Source organism: Saccostrea echinata, unplaced genomic scaffold (assembly GCF_033153115.1).
Source record: "Saccostrea echinata isolate AGI-Se365-2 ecotype Australia unplaced genomic scaffold, CSIRO_AGI_Sech_v1 ptg000009l, whole genome shotgun sequence".
In the NCBI taxonomy this organism is placed as follows: domain Eukaryota; kingdom Metazoa; phylum Mollusca; class Bivalvia; order Ostreida; family Ostreidae; genus Saccostrea; species Saccostrea echinata.
In genome coordinates this window covers 45,040,436-45,061,337 of record NW_026889758.1, presented here as the reverse complement: position 1 = coordinate 45,061,337, position 20,902 = coordinate 45,040,436, and the positions used below count along the sequence as shown (strand labels likewise).

Sequence of the window (20,902 nt, the reverse complement as noted above, 5' to 3'; positions counted from 1 at the left end):
GACAAAAAATTTAAAAGTACACTTCTTGGGAAGGAACAAACATGTGATTTCATCAATGTATCATGTAAATCTATACAAATGTATGTCAATTAAGGTATTAGTGTATCATGTACATACTGTATGTCAATGATACACTGAAATCTTAATTGTCATATGAATCACTAGTGTATCAAGTTTGACAATCAAAACATCAACATCCAAGTCAAAAAGAATAGAGTGATACAAAAGTCAAAGCTGCTAAAACTTCATCCTATTATTTACACTGGAATTTACTCACAGAAACGGTCAATAAAATTCAGGAAATTGAATAGTGCCATTTATATCTAAAAAAAAAAAAAATGCTCTATCAAAAGTATTAATACATGAATTTTTCTCTATATGAATCTTAAGTATCATACTTTTTTTAAATGAAAATTTTTTTCCAGTAAACACCATATTAAAATAAAAATTAATAAGATAAAAATGTGCTCTTAAAACTGCCCTAAATTAATTTATAATGTGCTATATACATAAACTGGCAGATGATATATTGTTTACAAACTTATCTAAAAATAACAAAATATTTTTTATAAATTCTTATAGATCACATGAAGTTTAAGTCAAGGAGACAACAGTGGTGGAAACCATAAAATGTTTTAAAAAATACTTTTAAACAATGAACATTTGAAAGAACATGCACTGGTAAATCTACAATAACTGCATTAATCATGTGTACTTGTTTACATTATAATTAGCAAGGGTCAACACTGAAATACAGTACAGACTTACCTGTGAGGAACATTAATGCTGAAAATGTACTCAACAAAACACAACTTACTTCTATTATTAAAATCCTGATGTTTTTCAAATTACTCAAATTACTGGTATAACAGAAAATCACAGCCCAATCAAACCTATAAAACATTGAGTCTAATCTGATCTGCAAGATTAAATCATTACTTCATCAGTCATCTGGAATCACTATAGTGTCTGTCCTTGCTCTCTTAACATTCATATGAGGACTTTCAGTATCAGAATCATCTGACACCACAATGATATCATCTCCATTTTCATCTTCATCTTCTTCCTCCTCTATCTCATCATCATTGTCACCATCATCTGATTCCACACTCTCCAGTAATTCACTGTGAACCCTCTTGGTGCCCCTTGGAAGAGGAGTATGCGTCTTCCCTTCAGAGTCTGAATCTCCTGAAGAAGACCTCAGTGTGACAGAACTGACTTGACTACCTGAAAACTTAGGAGGGCTAATGCTCTGGCTGCTTTCAAATACATCAAACTGACCAGAGTCATTCAAATTAGCATCCTGAGGTATTTTTGGAACAAATCCCATACTACAGGCAGAACTGTGAGAGGTACTGGAGTTATTGGACATGTTACGTACAGAGAGTGGGGAAGACACACTGTTCTGAGTTCCTGCCCCTGTACTGGAATTGGAATTTGACGAATCTGTCGAGTTATTTCTTCCCTCTCCAGAGTTTCGTTTTTCCTTCCGTCTCTTGTACAAAGGGGCACCTTCCACATCCTGTAATCGAAACCCTTCCATGGTGGCTTTTTTGAATGCATCCATGGTGGCTGAGAGTTGTGAATGAACCATGGTGTTACTATGATTCAAAACACCTGGGGTCCTGAGTGGGGTCACAGAGAAAACCTGACTGTCATTTCCTGTCAGCCACTCACTGTTTTTGACTTCCTCCATTGTCATTCTTTTACTGGCATCAACAGTTAATAATCCTGCAAAAGGCACAAAACAGAGAGAACTATTATCTAATTCTTTGCCACAATGCTCATCCATGTCAAATTGCTTGCTCTCTCTCTCTCTTAAATGAATATGAAGTGACTTTGATAAGTTAATGGATATGTGTAATACTGATAGCCTCCATATCATAATTTGCTATTAGAATGTTCCAAGTAACACATATTTCCTGCACATAATATAATTATACATGTACATGAATTAATTGAATTTATAACAGTTACAAAAATTGTATTACTCTTAAAATTGATCAATTAATTGAATAAACATGAGACCACAAGTCACAGTGTTCATCAAGTAATTTTTCTTTTTTCTGCTTAAAGAATCTGTATATAAATGAATCTTGTTATTAAACATGGTTTAAACAAATGTGAACAAATTTGATCAGTAGTTAGATACATATACATGTATCAAAACTTGAGTCAGTTTAAGAATTATAGTCTTGTTCAGTCTTTGACCTCCTTTCATGAACCCATAATGACTGGTGACAGATAGGGAGAAGGGTACGACTCATACACAATTAAGATAACTTTTCTTTCATGTTTAATTGTCAAACTGTAGTAATTTGAACAAACTTGAATCTACGTAAAATAAAAAAAAAACTTTTTTTTTTTTGTTTTTTTTCTTGAACAATTATTATTATGAGAAGAATTCCATGCATTATGAGTACCTTGAATGAGATCCTTTGCCTTCTGTGATACATCGTTCCATTCTGATGACGAGAAGTCAAACTGTCCATCTTTGATTCTTTTCATAATTGAAGATGCACTGTCACTCTTGTCTCGTGTTTGGAATGGAACTTTTCCAGATAACATAGTGTACTGAAAATAAACAAATTTCACTCATTAAAAGAATCAAGAATTTGTTTTTAATGCCAAAATTCTGGCTTTATTTTCAAGAGAATTTTCTTTTGATAAACTACTTTTCTTTTTTTTTTTCCCCATTGAACTATCAGCAAACTCTTTGGAATTTTTCCAAGGACTTAATTTCAAGTTAATGGAGAAGAGGAAAGGTAGGAGGCTACTTCTCAAGCAGCCAAATAAAAAGTGACTTGTTTTTAGAAACATACAAGGTTGACACCAAGACTCCAAAGGTCACAGGCCTCATCATATCCATCTTTACTTCCTGTCATCTGTTTTAGAACCTCAGGGGCCCCATAGGGCCATGAAAAACATGGAGTCTGTAGTTGCTGCTTCTCAGGCTTCAGTCGAGCAAATCCAAAGTCCACAATCTTTATCTCTGCATCTTCCGTTTCATCCACAAACAGCAAGTTCTACAAAATCATTGCCCTAAAATTATCTTATCTCTAAAAGTAAAGTACTACATGTACGTATGTCAAAAAATAACACAGTTATGCTATCAGATTTGTTTATGCTTTACTTGTATGCATACAAATATGTGAATGTTAAACATTATTTAGCAAAATTACAGTTTTGGTCAAACAAGAGGCCCATGGGCCGCAACACTCACCTGTGCCACTATGGTCCTGCTGTTCATCATCAGATTTTTTTTTTAATTCGCCTCTTTAATTTTAAAAAAATTGACGCCATATTGCAGACCAAAACCTAGTCCTAAGGAGGCTATGATTTATTCAAAGTTGAATCCACACAACATTGGGATCATGTAACATTATGCATATGACTAACATGGCCCTGCTATTCTGGAAAAGATTTTTCCCTTATACACAGGCATAATGTAGAATTAGGATCTCTGATTTTAGCCCAAATCTAACCCCCGGGTTCATAATTTAGAGAAAGAAAACTGAAACACAACTTAGGAATGTTTTGCGTATTAATATGATTTAGTGTGGCCTTGCCACTCTTGAAAAGATTTCTTCCTACATTCTTCCTTGCAAATCTCTGATCCTCTACTATGCTCAACCTATTCCTAGGGGTCCTGATCTGAACAAATTTGTATTTAAACTATCTGAGGATGCTTGAAAATCAATATGAGAAATAATTGCTTTTTTGTTTATTAGAGATTTTCCCTATATATTCCAATGTCAAAAATTTTTAATCTCCTATCAGTTCCCCACCCTACCCCAGGGGGCCATGATTTGAACAAACCTGACTCTGCACTACCTGAGAATGCTTCAATATTAATATGAATTATCATTGCTTTGCCATTTTTGAGATTTTTTTACCATTATTCATTATCTATTCCTTTGTAAAGCTTTGATGGACCATTGTGGCCCCACCCACTGGGGGTCATGATTTGAACACTTGAATCTACACTATGCAATGAAGCTTTCAGTTAAGTTTTTTTTTTTCCTGGCCCAGTAATTCTTGAGATATTTAAAGGATGCCATTAAATTTTTACTAATTCTTAATTATCTCCTTTGTTTGCTTTATGGCAAGCTTGGTTGAAACTGGCCCACTGGTTCTGGAGAAGAATATGAAACTGCGAAGTTCATGATGACAACAATGAGGACAAAACACAATGGAAATATTTCATCAGAAAAGACCAAACCTTTCACTCACACGAGCTAAAAAAAAAACACACAACAGATTTCCTATGATAAAATCACTTCAATGGTTACTAACTATTTAAAAACTGCATAATTTTATTTTTATAAAATTTCCCATGCCACATGTCACCTGTTTGCATGAAAGACATCATGGGCTTTTTTTCAGAGCGACCTACTTTTAATGTGCGACACACCTTCTACCCAAGAAGTATCAGCTGACAAAGTTTGATAATTCTAGGCCTAATAGTATTCAAGTTATGAGCTGGACATGAAAAAGCTAACAGAGGGACAGACAGACAGACGGACATGAATGCCATAACATAATACGTCCTGTCTTAAGACAGGGATATAAAAACAGCTAGACAGACAGGCAGATGCCAGACAATATGTGATCTGAAAAGCTCACTTGAAACTCATCTCATACGAGGTTTACAGTAAATACAATGTATATAGCAAAATGCGGGGGACGGACAATTTTGTTTTGTTATAAACGTAATATGTTATATCTGTTAAGTTGATAATACTACTAAAACCAAGGGGAATGAAAATCACTTCACTATAAGCATAAATTCATAATAAGCGTGTTTGCTATAATCATGTTTAACTGTATAATGAAGTTCTGCAAATAAATGCATCTATTAATAACCTCCAACTTACCTCTGGTTTAAGATCTCGGTGGACAATGCCTTTAGAATGCATGAAATCTACAGCATTCACTAATTTGAGCATAATTTTACTGGCCTCAGGTTCCGTGAAACTTTTCTTTTTCCTAATTCGGTCTAATAGCTCCCCTCCTCTTAGTAATTCCAGTACAATATAACTATGAAACTGAAGTATAAATAAATACCTTGTACATATTAAGAATTAAACAAAAGAATGACTGGATGCATTCAGATTCCGAAGACTTCCTGATAAATCAATTCCTGACCAAAAACTTCCAAAATCTTTTTAAGAATGGTCTGTGACTCCTTCAAATAAAGAGTTTAACAAGGTGTGTGAAATACGGGGGGAAAAAGTTGGGACTTTAATTTCTCCTGACATATGGACATACCTCATCTACAATGAAATCATGCAAGTTGACTATGTTTGGATGACCCTGACATTTCCCTAGAAGGTTCACTTCCTGTGTGCAGTCCAATCGCCGGGAAATTATCTTCACTGCATACTGCTTCTGGGTAGCCTTATGGAGACATTTCCTGTATGTAGAATTAATCATGCTTGAAATGCTTCAGAACTAATTTAAAAGTATAAGTAATACATGCAGGGATCAACATTATCAGTGTCCAAATTGCATGAGGGCAGGCAAGTAAATTTTCAGTTTTCAGGCAAATGAAACCTTCGACATGCTTGTCCAATTCAGCATGTGAATATTTCTGATAGAAACATATCCGGTATCTAAAATACTCTACTTTATAAATTCAACACTTATTTTCCAACAGAAACTCAACATTTTTTTTTCATTTGGAATCCCTTGGTTCATGTTGTTTCTAGAAGGGTTGTTCCAAATCATTTAATGAGTTCATTCAGTCATCTCTGTCAAAGTATTTCAGTGGGAAAAAATTCAGAAAAAACAAAAGGACCTAGTGAAAATTAAAAATATATATAGATTTTATTTGAAAGGAAACCAAAGTTTATTGCTGCAGTTTACAGATTTAATTGGTAAGGACAGAGGTTTAGCGTAAACTGTGTGCCAAGAAATGCCAGCACATTGACATTTTTCACTGGCAACTCAAATTACCAAATATATAGAATTTGGTCACAATTCTTCTTCTAAACATTTACTGTATTGTACAATAAAATTTGTATTATTTTCTCCTTTTAAAATTTTGGTAAATCAAGTTCAGGCCTTTCAAAATCTGCCAGTATTTAGTAATTTTACAAGGCTGAAATCATGATTGTACCGGCCAAAATATTTGTGGGAGAAAACTTTGATAACATATTTAATTAAAATCAATTCCTCCTACCTCCTATTTTAGTAAAAGTACTGCCTGATTCTAATCTTTTTTGAAAGTCTTGCAAAGTTTTAGATTCTGACAAGTCAAAATTTGAGTTACTTGGCTGCGGGGCAATTGGATCTGAAAGTTAATGTCTATCCCTGTAATAATGAGGATTTATTTCTGACAAACTTTAGGTACATGTATCTTACCGACATATAGAAAAACTTCCATCTCCAATTGGTTTCTCAGATAAATCAATCTCATATTGTTGAAAAAACAGAGAATTCTGTAAAATACAAGTTTAATGAATCACACAACAAGCTCTAAGACTTACTAAAACTTATAAGACCAAAGTAAAACCTTTTTTTTTTAAAAGTAACATGCATTTTATGTTTGCAAAAGTTAACATACCCTCTTACCTTAAAATGACTAGCATATCTGATTTGAATATCCTTTGGTTGATTTGAACTGTCGGGACATAATAAATTATTACTGATGGTGTTCTCACTGAATATGACAGAAGGAGCAACATAGGAATAACCCTGGAAATAAGAAAAGAAATGGATAAGAATAAAGGATGACCTAAGCAGTGAAATTTGGCATGTTATCAGTGCTTTATGAAGCAAATGTGCCTGATCGACCAGTTAGTTTTTATGGAGTGTAATACATAACTGGAAAGGGTATACTTTATACTTATAAGGAATACTCATAAGAATTTACCATTCCATGGTTAAATAATTACAAGTATATACTAACAAACAAGAGGCCCAAGGGCGTTAACGGTCACCTGAGTATAATACAACAATTTAGAGGATCCATAGAGTATAAAATGAACTGAAAGGTGAAGCTTGCCCAAAAGCAAGAAAAATAGGGTGATCAGGATCAACAAAATAATTAGTCTGGTATTCGTTAACAGTTCAAATACTTTGCTCTAATCTGTTCCCCATTTATCACTATCACCATACAGTATATTAACAAACTATCAGTGCTTCTGCACTATTTTAATTCCTTGTTGAAATCTCTTACATTGGCCTCTCTTGGTCTTTGATGAACATTTAAAAAGACAAGTTATTTTTGTCTCATTTTTATTTATCTATTACTTACAAGTCTACCTGATCACTAAAACTATGAAAGTACTTTTTGTATTATACAATAAAAATTCTTGCATAATTCTCTTATTCTATTAACCTTTCAAGTACATTATTTACACTGATTAATTTTCAAAAGTAAATGGCAAAGGGGAATAAATCCTCTCAGTAGAATACAAATTAATAGAGCCCTGGCCAGGACCAGAACACTTGACCAAATGGTCCAGATGTTCAAATATCTGGTAAAAATACTCTTCCTTATTAAAACTTTTACTCTTTTTGCCTCTAATATACCAAGGTGCAGAGAAGATGTTTAAAGAAATAATGCATTTTTATTACAGATTCACTATATTATCAATAGAGCCCCCCTCCCCAGCGAGAAACACCAGAGCCTCTAACCCTGGGACCAGAAGTTTGCTCATCATAAGTAATCACTTTGTTTAACTGCTTAACACTAAGAGCAGACAGGATTATTTAAAAGAATTAATGCATTTTCACTATATTATCAAGAGCCCCACCCTTACACCAGCACATCTGACCCAGGGGTCATGCAATTCACAAATCTGGAAGAAGCACTCTTGCTCATCATAACTATACACTTAGCTTCTTTGCTTTTAAACCAGGAGCAGAAAAGAATGTTTTCAAAGAAATTTTGCTTTTTCACTATAAAATCAATAGAGCCCCCCCCCCCCTTTCACCAGAACCCTTGACCCTGGGGCCATGAAATTCACAATTTTGGAAGAGGCATCCCTGCATATCATAACAATGTACTTAATTTGTTTAAATAATACCCAGGGACTGAGAAGAAGATTTTCAAAGAAATAATTCACCTTCACTATAGGATCTATATAGCCCCACCCTAACACCAGAACCCCTGATCCTTGGGCCATGAATTTCACAATTTTGGAAGAGGCATCCTTGCTTATCATAACAATGTACTTAGTTTGTTAAAATAATACCCAGGAGAGAAGAAGATTTTTAAAGCAAAAATGCATTTTCACTATATAATAAATAGAGCCCTGCCCTAACACCAGAACCCCTGATCCAGGGGCCATGAAATTCACAATTTTGGAAGAGACATCCTTGCTTATCATAACTATGTATTTAATTTGTTTAAACAATACCCAGGAGTAGAGAAGAAGATTGTCAAAGAAATAGTGCACTTTCATTATGATCTATATAGCCCCACCCTAGCACCAGAACCCCTGACCCTGGGGCCATGAATTTCACAAGTTTGGTAGAGGGCTCAATGCTTATTACAATCATGCCAACAGTTTGAATGCTTGATGTCCAGGAGTAAAGAAGAAGATTTTTAAAGATAGCACTAATTTTGATGGTTTTAGCCCCACCCCTCAGGCCCCCGGGGGGGGGGGGGGGGGGGGGGGCAGGGACCATGAAATTCACAATTTTTGTACCCCTTTACCCATTGATGCTGTATGCCAAAATTGGTTGAAATTGGTTCAGTGGTTCAAGAGAAGAAGCTGAAAATGTTCAAAAGTTTACGACCAACGGGCGACGCACGACGACGAACGAAAAAAGACAGCAATAGGTCACCTGAGTGACTCAAGTGATCTAAAAATAAAGTGAAAGAAAAGGGATGATCAGGGATCAACAAAATAGTTAATCTGGTTATAAACAACAACTCAGAATTGTATATGCCAGTGCTATTTATACTCTATCCGTATCTCCAAACAGAAGAAAACATAAGAGAACAATAACGCTTTAGCGTGAAACACAAGATTCACAGAATAAACACAGTGTAAAAAAATATCAGAGGTTATATCTTTTCACGGTTAGAAAAAATATCAGAAGTGCAGCAACACTCAATTTTCCTTCCCTTCAGGAGAGTGTTGTAAAAAATACTTCCTACATAGTGACAGTAAATATATCATCCCAATAGAGACTAAAACTGTCAAAGATTCTCCAAATTGTTGTTAAAATCCATGTTTTCAATCTCACAATTGCTTAGCTATGATGTCTCAAGCGTTCAACTATGATTTCACAGCCTATGACACCGTGTTAGGAAAAGGCAGAGGCAAAAAGAAAGTGGTATAAATAGAAAATTCAATGGTTTGTAGTTGAATATTGAATTTAATCTCACTCATGAGACAGGAGTTTTTTCATATTTTCACTCGAGCTTTGCACTCATGAAAATATAAAAAAAATCTATCTATATACACAAATATACTAATAACTATCTGCTTGATATTTAAAAATCTCAGCCAAAATAATGTTCTAACATTTAAACCTAAAAAAATTAATAACTTGGTTCTCAAGCCAGTTCTCACGAAAATAAATGCAGGAGGGAGGCTTTTTGTTTTCCTTTTTACCTCATAAAAAAACAGATGCAGGATTTTTGATTTTTTTTTTTTAAATTTCAAAACTAGCAACTTTTCATCAACAGTGCTTCAACATAAAGGTCAGACGACACGTTCCTCAATAATGGATAACTTTTCCCAAGAATTTATCATTGAAGTATTGCTGCTTTAAAATGATTCCTTGCTAAAAGTAAGGTACCTTACCAGGCATTTGTGCAAGATACCAGAGGATGTTGTTTACTATATAACCCTACTGGAAATCACTAGTATTGGCAATATCACAAATTTATTGTGTCTTTATTTACTTCAACATTTTAAAAACAGTTTAGAAATCACAAGATAATCATTATTATGATTAATTTGTTGTATAATACTATATTACGAAGAGATACAAAACAGATGTTTGAGGAACATGTCGTTTAGGGGTGCAACGATACACTAACCTCACGATACGATACGTATCACGGTATTCAGTTCACAATACGATACGTATCACGATACATGACAAGGTTAAAAAGTCTTTCAAGTTTGTCATCATATTTTTTTTAAACTTGATAGGGTTATATCAAATGTTCATATTTTTGATAATAATTAAAATATCATTTTGTTAACTTGAACAAGATTAATAGGTAGATCTTTGAGTTGTGACAATATTCTAAGCCAGTGATGAACATTTACAGGGAACTACGGGACCTTTCCTAATAATCTTCCTGAGAACCAAGTTATTAATTTTTTTAGGCCTTACCTTGAACATTTTTTCCACATTCATAGGAACTGCTGCTGGCGAGTCTTGGGGAGCCATGTTTGTGAATTCAGTGGCAAAATTACCAACATCTAGCTCATGGGCAATTTTTGGCACAAATGGTGGAGGCACTTTCCTCTCAGCTAACTGCTTCCAATTGAGATCCTGTAAATTCATAATTTGCATGTACATGTAACTTCAAATGCTGCATTAAACATTCTTCTGCTCACTCATATTAAAACATGATGCCTATTTTTAAGTATTGAACCTGTATAAAATTGTCTCAGAAAAGCTTCCCTACTTCTGCAACATTTCATGAATTTCTCAAATCGTATACCAAGCTTAACACTTCTTTGCATATTAGCTATACCAAAACATGCAATTCAAAACGGTAGATAAGACACTTTTTCAAGCTATGTACAGTAAAACTTGTCTAATCCGGACAACACTGGTTCCTAAAACAAGATTCCAGATTAGACAACATTTAGAACAATTTAAATTATTGAAAGGGACTTCAAGTTTGCATCGCATAAGGCAAGATTTCAGAATACACAACATCCATTAGAAAGCTTTTACTGTACATATATGCATAATCACCTTGAAAAATTTGTGATTTTTAACTTCATTAGCACTTTTTGCACCAAGTCGTTTTTCTGGGTTTTTGGTGAGTAACTTATGAATAAAGTCTTTTACTTCTGGAGAAAACTCTCTAGGCATGGGAGGCTGAGCCCTTAGAATTCGTCTGTAATGTCAAAAATGCAAGCATATAAATAACGTTTTCAAATTAATTTTAACTAAAACACATACTATAATTAAAAGATCATGCTTTAGTACTAACATGAATTCCCCTGCAAATGTTTAGGCATACAAAATACAGGCTCCAATATCAGTGAGTTTTGAACATGTAATTAAATCATTATCTTAGACAAAAAAATTAAAATCTTACTTGGATATTTCTGACTGTGTGTTTCTTTCTCCATCAACTGTGAATGGGGAAGCACCAGTTAACAACTCGTAAGTAAGCACTCCTAAGGACCACCAGTCCACTGCCTGTAATAGGAAAGAAGCCATCAGCTTCAATCTCAAATGCAATCTTACATACACATAATATAAGTATTCAAAGACAATCTTGCTTAAAATTTTAGAAAATGGAGTCAAGAAACAAAAGCTTTTGGCAGAGCTGGCAACAAAATAAAATGAAAAGTTGTAGGTTACCAGTCCAGGGGGCACCTAGGCTAAGTGGGACCTAAATCTACCCTATCCCTTTTCTTACCCAAGGACTGATTTCACCTGTTTGTTTAATGCATATTCTGCCATTTTGAATGATAGACAATTATGACCTCATATACAGCTAACTTTATGGTTAGATGTTTTTTATACTTAAAAGCCAAAGCTCTGGGACATTAATTTTTTTTTTTTATACTTTGATTAAACTGATACTCTGGGATGTTAGATATTCTTACACTTATACAGATACATCAAAGCTCTGGGTCGTCAGAATTTTTTTTACTTACAAAGTCATGTCCTGAACTTCCACCTTCCACCACTTCAGGTGCCATGTATTCTATGGTGCCACAAAAAGAATAGGCTCTGTGGTTCTGAAAAACATGTGTAGTGTGTATATTATATTGAAAGCAGAAAAAAAATGTATCTCTGATTAACATTTTATACTCTTTTAATATCACTGTTAATGTTCAGCTAATATACAGTCTGCTAGAGACACATCTCATATATCTGTGAAACATATTGCTGCAACTTATCATGTTTCAACCTAAATCAAAGTATTCTTTTAAAGTCTGTTTTGCAAGCAATGGCAACTTTATTACAATAGTACAGTTAAACCTTGTTATCTTGAACTTCACTGAGGATTTGAGATAAGGTTAAAAAACATAAAAGAAAAAGCGATTGGGACTGCCAAATCACTTCTACATATCCCTTTTATTCTAGATATTGATGTTAGTTCATCTTTATTCTTTTATTTGATTGCACATATTGTCTACCATATAGCGACTTTATTTACCTTATCTGATGGCAGAAATTCTTTACTAAGGCCAAAATCTGTCAGCACTACATGACCCTCTGAGTCCAAAAGTATATTTTCAAGTTTTATATCTCGATAGATAATGCCCAACTAAAACAAAGAAGAAAACAAATGTTAGGCACATTTAAACAAATACAATCCTGGGTGTCACAAAACAATTTTTCTTTGAGCCGGGTTATGTTCTTTTGTCTTGTTTATTCCTGTATTAAACTTGAGAGTCCTCTGAAAACCGCAATCAGTCCAAGGGCAAACTAAAGGTACTGTGAGCAAGTTCAAAACATAACAGCCCCCCTTCCAATTTTTTTGAAGTGTACACATTTAGTTTTCTAAATGTGACCTTGTACTTAACAAAGTGACCATAGTTGAAAAATATGAGACACCCTCTGGTCATAAGTATTACTTGAGTGAAAAAATGGACATCAAATGTTTCTCCATTAGAAAATTATGGATCTGACATGAATTTCACACTTATTCTATCTGTGACCTTGAACTTGCCACAATGACCTTGGGTCAAAATTATGACATATCTTCAGCTCACAAATAATCTTTGTTTTGAAGTTTCAACTACCAATATTTATCCATTAGAAAGTAATAAAATGGATACAATTTTATACTTTTCCTGCCAGTGACCTTGAACTTGCTGGAATGACTTTTGGTCATGGTCAGTTCATACCCTCAGATCATATGCAATATTTGTGATTACAGGGATTTATCAGCCTATTTTGGGAAACGCCATTTTTGGGGAATTGGGAAAAATTATCGGCAATTTGATAAAATTGGGAAAAATATAAAAAATCTTTCTTACATCATGTATTTATGTGTAGATCATTAAATTAATATTTCAGCATAAACTCTAATTTGGGCAACCAAACTGACAATTAAATATGATCCATCTTCATCATACAAGATCAATTATGAATAATAAAATAATAAAACCAAAACCGACTTCAATGAGTGTAACTTAGGGTAGTACATGTTAATTTGTATGAGAATCCAATTTAGGCCATTTTCTCAAAGTCCCCTTTTAATAAGTAAACATAGGTAATCAAAGATTACTAAGCTCACCTCGACGAATGTTATCTATAAGTAAGGTAAATCTCACATCATATTTTTTTCCTAGTTAGTGTACATTCCAAGATTAATATCCATCAATATTAGATTCAGAATCCAAAGTAAGTCTGGAACTGTCCATCTCTAGATACATCATCATTCATGCTAATTTGGTTAAAATATGGCTAAAATTCACTCATGTGGAAAATCTAGGTCAGATCCAGAATCCAAAGCAGGTTAGTTAGTGTACATCCCTAGATGCATCATCCATGCAAGTTTGGTCCAGGTAGGGCTTATATTTACTTGGGAATGGACCTGCTCCAAAAAAACTTTAACCTGATCAATCATCTGGAAAATCTAGGTCAGATCCAGCATCTGAAGCAAATATGGTAGTGTCTATCCCTAGATGTATCATCCATGCAAATTTGGTCCAGGTAGGGCTTTTAGTTACTTGGGAATGGACCTGTTCCAAAAACTTTAACCTGGTCACTCATCTGGAAAATCTAGGTCAGATCCAGCATCCCAAGCAAGTGCGGTAGCGTCCATCCCTAGATGCATTATCCACGAAAGTTTGGTCAAGGTAAGGCTTAAATAATCACTTGGGAATAGACCTGCTCCCAAACCTTTAATCTAGTCACTCATCTGGAAAATGTAGGTCAGATCCAGCATCTGAAGCAAGTATGGTAGAGTCCTTCCTTTGATGCATCATCCATGCAGGTTTGGTCCAGGTAGGGCTTATAATTGGGTACCTGCTCCAAAAACTTTAACCTAGTCACTCATCTGGAAAATCTAGGTCAGATCCAGCATCTGAAGCAAGTGTGGTAGTGTCCATCCCCAGATGCATCATCCATGCAAGTTTGGTCAAGGTAGGGCTAATAGTTTCTTGGGAATGGACCTGCTCCAAAAACTTTAACCTAGTGGCCCATCTGGAAAATCTAGGTCATATCCAGCATCCAAAGCAAGTGTGGTAGTGTCCATTCCTAAATGCATCCTCCATGCAAGTTTGATCCAGGTAGGGCTTATAGTTACTTGGGAATGGACCTGCTCCAAAAACTTTAACCTGGTCACTCATCTGGAAAATCTAGGTCAGATCCAGCATCCGAAGCAAGTGTGGTAGTGTCCATCCCTAGATGCATCATCCATGCAAGTTTGGTCCAGGTAAGGCTTATAGTTACTTGGGAATGGACCTGCTCCAAAAACTTTAACCTGGTCACTCATCTGGAAAATCTAGGTCAGATCCAGCATCCGAAGCAAGTGTGGTAGTGTCCATCCCTAGATGCATCATCCATGCAAGTTTGGTCCAGGTAGGGCTTATAGTTACTTGGGAATTGACCTGCTCCAAAAACTTAAACCTGGTCACTCATCTGGAAAATCTAGGTCAGATCCAGCATCCGAAGCAAGTGTTGTAGTGTCCATCCCTAGATGCATCAACCATGCAAGTTTGGTCCAGGTAGGGCTTATAATTCCTTGGGAATGGACCTGCTCCAAAAACTTTAACCTGGTCACTCATCTGGAAAATCTAGGTCAGATCCAGCATCCGAAGCAAGTGTGGTAGTGTCCATCCCTAGATGCATCAACCATGCAAGTTTGGTCCAGGTAGGGCTTATAATTCCTTGGGAATGGACCTGCTCCAAAAACTTTAACCTGGTCACTCATCTGGAAAATCTAGGTCAGATCCAGCATCCGAAGCAAGTGTGGTAGTGTCCATCCCTAGATGCATCATCCATGCAAGTTTGGTCCAGGTAAGGCTTATAGTTACTTGGGAATGGACCTGCTCCAAAAACTTTAACCTGGTCACTCATCTGGAAAATCTAGGTCAGATCCAGCATCCGAAGCAAGTGTGGTAGTGTCCATCCCTAGATGCATCATCCATGCAAGTTTGGTCCAGGTAGGGCTTATAGTTACTTGGGAATTGACCTGCTCCAAAAACTTTAACCTGGTCACTCATCTGGAAAATCTAGGTCAGATCCAGCATCCGAAGCAAGTGTTGTAGTGCCCATCCCTAGATGCATCATCCATGCAAGTTTGGTCCAGGTAGGGCTTATAATTCCTTGGGAATGGACCTGCTCCAAAAACTTTAACCTGGTCAATCATCTGGAAAATCTAGGTCATATCCAGCATCCGAAGCAAGTGTGGTAGTGTCCATCCCTAGATGCATCATCCATGCAAGTTTGGTCAAGGTAGGGCTTATAGTTACTTGGGAATGGGACTTGCTCCAAAAACTTTAACCGGGACGCCGACGCTAACGCCGACGCCGACGCCAACGCCGGGGGTATAGCATAAGCTCATCTCAACTTCGTCGAGGTGAGCTAATAAAAATACATTGAAAATATATTTTTCTATCTGAAATACTGCCTACAGTTCTTACCATTCACTTGTAGATCAATTGAGTAGGTGAAAATAACTTAATAAATCAATAATACTACACAATATCACCATTCTCAGAAAAAAAAAAACGGAGGAAATTCGGGATAAAAGTCGGTGATGTTTACAGTGTTTTTTCAACATCTGTCATGCCTGTAGCTTTGCTAGATGATTTCAAAGAGGAAAATTACAGCCAATATGACAATTTTACTCAGTCTTTTTCCAAGATAAGCATTGTTCACCAATTGGGAAAAAATGCAACCAAATTGGGAAAAATTGAACTCATTTTCAATTGGGAATGGGGCCGAATTTCGGCCCCTGAGAAGGTACTGATAAATCCCAGGATTAGTATGAGTCTTTTATGTTTTCCATTACAAGATTTTGTCAGAACTGGAATTAAACACATTTCTAAAAGTTACCTTGAATTTGATCAAATGATCTTGGTTCAAGATCATGACACATCTTCAGATCATAAGCAATCTTTGTATGAAGTTTTAACTTCCAATGTTTCTCTCTTAGGATGTTGTAGAACAGATACAAATTTCACACTTTTCAGTGATCTTGATTTTGCTGAAATGACCTTGTGTCATGACACACCCTCATAAGCTTCCTATGATTCTCCATTACAAAGTAATAGCAGCTTCCAATGATTCTCCATTACAAAGTAATAGCAGCTTCCAATGATTCTCTATTACAAAGTTATAGCCAGGGCATGGTAGCACAGACAGATGGACAGAGAAACAAGGTGATTCCTACATAACACCCCCCCCCAAATAAAAATCCATTTGCTGGGAGGTATAATAAGGAGCAATAGAATCTAAAATACATGAGGACATTTTCCAAAAGTTATATGTACTGCAAAGTGATAATAGTCAAAGTTACTATAATTTTCACTTGAATCTACATTTTATGATATAAGGTTCCATGTTTGAAATTTGTTCACCTTGTGGAGGTTTTCTAACGCCAGAACAATTTCTCCAATATACACTCGGACCTGATCCTCTGTAAATTGCTCATGCTGATTCAGATGTGTGAACAACTCTCCTCCATTAACGTAATCTACAAGGAACTTTCACTCATCAAAAACATATTGTCACCACTTTAATAGTCTTTTTATTCAGATCTCCATACCTAACAAGTCAGTGCTGATATTAGGGCTGTCACAGTTCCAAAATTTATTGTGTCAGTCTATTCAGTAAACTTTCAGATTGGTTTTGGGTTTTGGGGTTTGGTTCCTTACATCTATTTTGAACTTAATTTCATGAATAAAACTTGAAAAATCTTCATTTGTTACACTGAATTCATCTTTGAAACTAGCCTTAACCATGTTAACGTCTTCACATCATTGTTACAGACTACTAGGTTGACTTCTGGTGAGACCATGACCACTCTTGCTCATTTTGATAATTATCCCATCTCTTCGTGACAAGTTTTTTGTCATGGATGAAGTAAATTTTAGTTGTGATGTTTATTTATCACTGTTATGGCTGTCATTCTTCTGATGTTGATGCCATTTATTGTATAAAACAGATTCTAAAATATAACCAGACCCAAACCAAAATCCGGAAAAATGGAACCGAAACCGAACCAAACAACTTGGACCACAGTTTTCGGTCATTTCAAGGAACCATGACAGCCCTAGCTGATATGTTTATACATGCATGATTTAAAAATTATATCATTTATTTTCATTAGAAAAGTTCTCCAAGTGATAATTCTCAGTTCTCATTCAAAACTGAGTCTAGTTTATGAACAACAAAATTTTGTATACGTTCACTCTAATGATACAAAAAAAAAAAAAAAAAACTTTTTTGACATTGACTTGTTACTATACACAAACAAGAAGTGTCAATTTACCCAGTATAAGATGCAGCTTGGCCTCTGTTTGGAAAGCGTAGTGAAGGCTGACTAGAAATGGAGCCTGTCTAATGGCCTCTAGCACCTGTCGCTCAGTTTTAGTGTGTTCAGTGGTCTTGGTTTTCTGTACAATTGAGGCTTTCTTAAGTACTTTCATGGCATACAGTTTTCCCTGATCCTTGCCTGTGGTCTTTCTCACCAGGAAAACTTTGCCATATGCTGAATTAATCAAGATTAACTTCAGTACAAATGGTTACCAGTATTAGGCCAAGTACATTTACAACTGTGTTAAAATTAAACAAGATAAAAAATAATGTATCAAACTTTTCCACTCAAGATACTTAAGATTATAAGAATACTGATTGGAAATGCATAATTTAAAATGATTTATTATTGTGTACACAGTAGATTATAAATATAAAAAATCACTCACATTATCTATTTTTTTTTTAATTTGTAGGCAAATTGAATTAGCTTAGCTAGCTTAGCATGAATTTTATCAAAAGGTGAACATAACAATTATTTCTTACCACCAGTTCCTAAAACTTTTAAAAGCTCAAAATCTTTCATTCCAACTTTGTCTTGTCCTTCCATATTAACTACAACAAGATATAACCATATTTTAATGAGCATGTTGCATAACATAATCTTAAATTTTGAAAAAGTAAAAAATACATACAATTACATTGAATCAAAAGAAATGAAGACATTTACAATTAAACATGAAGTTCACAAACAAAACAAAATACAAAAATAACAAGTATTAACTCACCATATGATAAATCATTGTTGTTTTAAAACCGATAAGAATGTTGAACACTTGTACAGTACATGTATCAGTATATGTTGCATAGATTTTTAAAAATAGAATTTCTAGTAATTTGTACTTTCAATTTTAAACATTCTAAATTTAAACTTTGTTTACATGTATACCAAATATGTTAGTAAATATAAAATTCCAGAGTATTATTAGCATCTGGGTTACTTTTTGAAATTTTGGGTGATGCCAGTCTGGCATATACATGTTTTTAACAAAAAAAATAATTAATATTTAATCCATTTGAGTCAGCAACACATGAAGTCTAATTTTAATTCTTTCAGTGTCCATTTAACAAAATATTTGTATATCCGAACGACCCTCTGATGTGAATAACCTCAATCACATTAAATCTCTTACTCCAGAGTGCAATGATCTGTCAGATGTTCTGCGATGTGATAATTTTTAACCAATAACATACACCGAATTAATTAGCCTAAAGATTATTCACTTCGCTTGCTTCAATCGGAGAAAAAATCAAATTAATTAGTTCAGTATCCATAACCTCGTTAAACGTGCAAAACTTTTGCAAATTACGTAGCGTTACGTTGTTTTTGTTTTTCCTGTCCAAGCTGTGGTAAACAACTCAGAATCTGGGACATTTGCGCTCCAAAAAATCACTTACCGTTAACCAATTCATGCGTAACTGTGCCTCCCCCATTTTGGGCGTTTGTCTGAGGGCTAACGGTCTCCATCTTCTTACGTGGTGACAATTCCGTCCTGTTCACAGCTTACAGGTGTTTACGTTGGTCCATGATTATCACTCAGCTCGTTTTCGCAGATTTTACCCACAATCCTCCACTCTAAACGGAAGTTTATTGATTTTGTTAAAAATAGAAAAGCACATGGCAAACATCAACACGTGTAGATATTGATTTAAAAAAAAATCCTGTACAATTTCTATAAAACTTGCAATATTCCCTAGTTTTTCTTCTTCCATTTATACTTTAATACCCTTTTTATTTTTTATATTTAGTATTTCCTATATTAATAAGCCTCATATATATATATTTTTTGACATCCCCTGAATATGAAGATCTTTTATAACGTTATAAGCTCCACTCAAGGAATATAACGTAGTACTACCTGCAAAAAATTCGTTGCAAATATTCTTACATTTTCTGTACTGCTGTTTTAGTGTTTGTTAAAATAATATGTGTCACGGGACAGACCCTTGATCACCACAAGCGTCGGGATATTAATTTTCATTTAATTAAACGATCTAAGCTGCGTCCGTAGGATATAATCATTTTATCGACAGAACATTCTATTTATTCTAGTGTCTAAAGGAGACAGAACCGCGACAGTTGACACTTTCCATGTTCTTATTCTAGTGTCGACCGTAGACAGGTCGACAGTTGACACAATTACCATAATTATCCATGTTCTTTATAGTACTAACAGCTGCCATTTGGACAGTTGACAAGTTCATTATAATAATTCATACTCGAGTTGATACTTAAAATATTCATGTTCCAGCGTCGACCAAGAACAAGTCAACAGTTGACACTTCCCATATTCATATCCTAGTGTCGAACGGGGACAGCTCGACTGTTGACAGTTGGCACTTTCCAGATTTATATTCTAGTGTCGATCGGGGAAAGGTCGACAGTTGACCCTTTCCATATGAATTCATGTCCTAGTGTCGACCGGGGACATATCCATATTCATATCCTAGTTAACTATATCGAAAGTGGACAGGTCAACGGTTGACCTATAGTGTTGAAAAGAGAAAGGTCGGCAGTTTACGTACACTTTTCTATATTCATATTCTAGTGTCGACCGTGGATAGGATGACTGTTAACAGTTGATGTTTTCCATTTAATGCCCTAATGTCGATTGTCTGTTGATGACAGGTCGACAATTGATAGTTGCCATTTTTGATACTGCTGTTTAAAATTTGTCAACCGGGAATAGGTCGACGGTTGACACTTCCCATGATCATGTGTTCTAATGTGAAAATGATAATATACAACATCGCAAACCAAAAAATAAAACAAAACAAAAAAAAAAACAAACAAACAAACAAACAAAAAAAAAACAAAAAACCAAACACAAAAAACAGTAGGAAAGTTCCCAACATTGTTCTGTGTCCTGTTTTTCGATTTCTATGACAACACCGTTGAAATCAAAAACCGACAGCAGATCTATGCAGTGTAGTCTAAATGCGTAACTAAGCTTTACTAAATTCGGACTATCAAACTGTAGGAATAGTGCATAGCGTTTTCAAAAATCATAGAAATTTATATTTGTTACAGAAACGTAGTATTGAGTGGGGGGGGGGGGGGGGGGAGGGCACCCGAAATAGGATTTTCCAGTTTGGACAATTGTTTTGCTTTCTTATTTGCTCGTCATTTTTTTTTTGTTAACCCCCCCCCCCACACTTTCATAATCATAAACGAAACTACGTGGCTGTTTTAGTAATCATGGCAACACTTTTTATCGTAATTAAAAATTTTAATTAAATC

General features: G+C 35.0%; 1 protein-coding gene across 1 annotated transcript; it reads right to left on the bottom strand.

The window, feature by feature from the left end:
- Positions 1–587: 587 nt before the first annotated feature.
- LOC133182762 (ribosomal protein S6 kinase alpha-5-like) lies at positions 588–19,227 on the bottom strand. The gene is made up of 16 exons (XM_061317610.1): positions 19,060–19,227; positions 18,148–18,216; positions 17,618–17,836; positions 16,704–16,819; positions 12,326–12,436; positions 11,820–11,903; positions 11,252–11,355; positions 10,903–11,047; positions 10,309–10,470; positions 6,577–6,699; positions 6,367–6,443; positions 5,272–5,416; positions 4,878–5,048; positions 2,823–3,026; positions 2,424–2,574; positions 588–1,731 (listed from the first exon to the last, which is right to left on the bottom strand). Exons 1-16 carry the CDS (start codon positions 19,127–19,129, stop codon positions 944–946), a joined length of 2,739 nt encoding a protein of 912 aa, XP_061173594.1. The 5' UTR covers positions 19,130–19,227; the 3' UTR covers positions 588–943.
- Between the last annotated feature and the right edge of the window lie 1,675 nt (positions 19,228–20,902).

Coding starts and splice junctions, on each gene's coding strand:
- LOC133182762 (XM_061317610.1), bottom strand. CDS start 19,129: ATGGAGACCGTTAGCCCTCAGACAAACGCCCAAAATGGGGGAGGCACA. Junction 6,700..10,308: donor ATGTGGAAAAAATGTTCAAG/GTAAGGCCTAAA, acceptor TCTTATTTCCAG/GGTTATTCCTATGTTGCTCC. Junction 2,575..2,822: donor GGAGTCTTGGTGTCAACCTT/GTATGTTTCTAA, acceptor GTTTATTTTCAG/TACACTATGTTATCTGGAAA.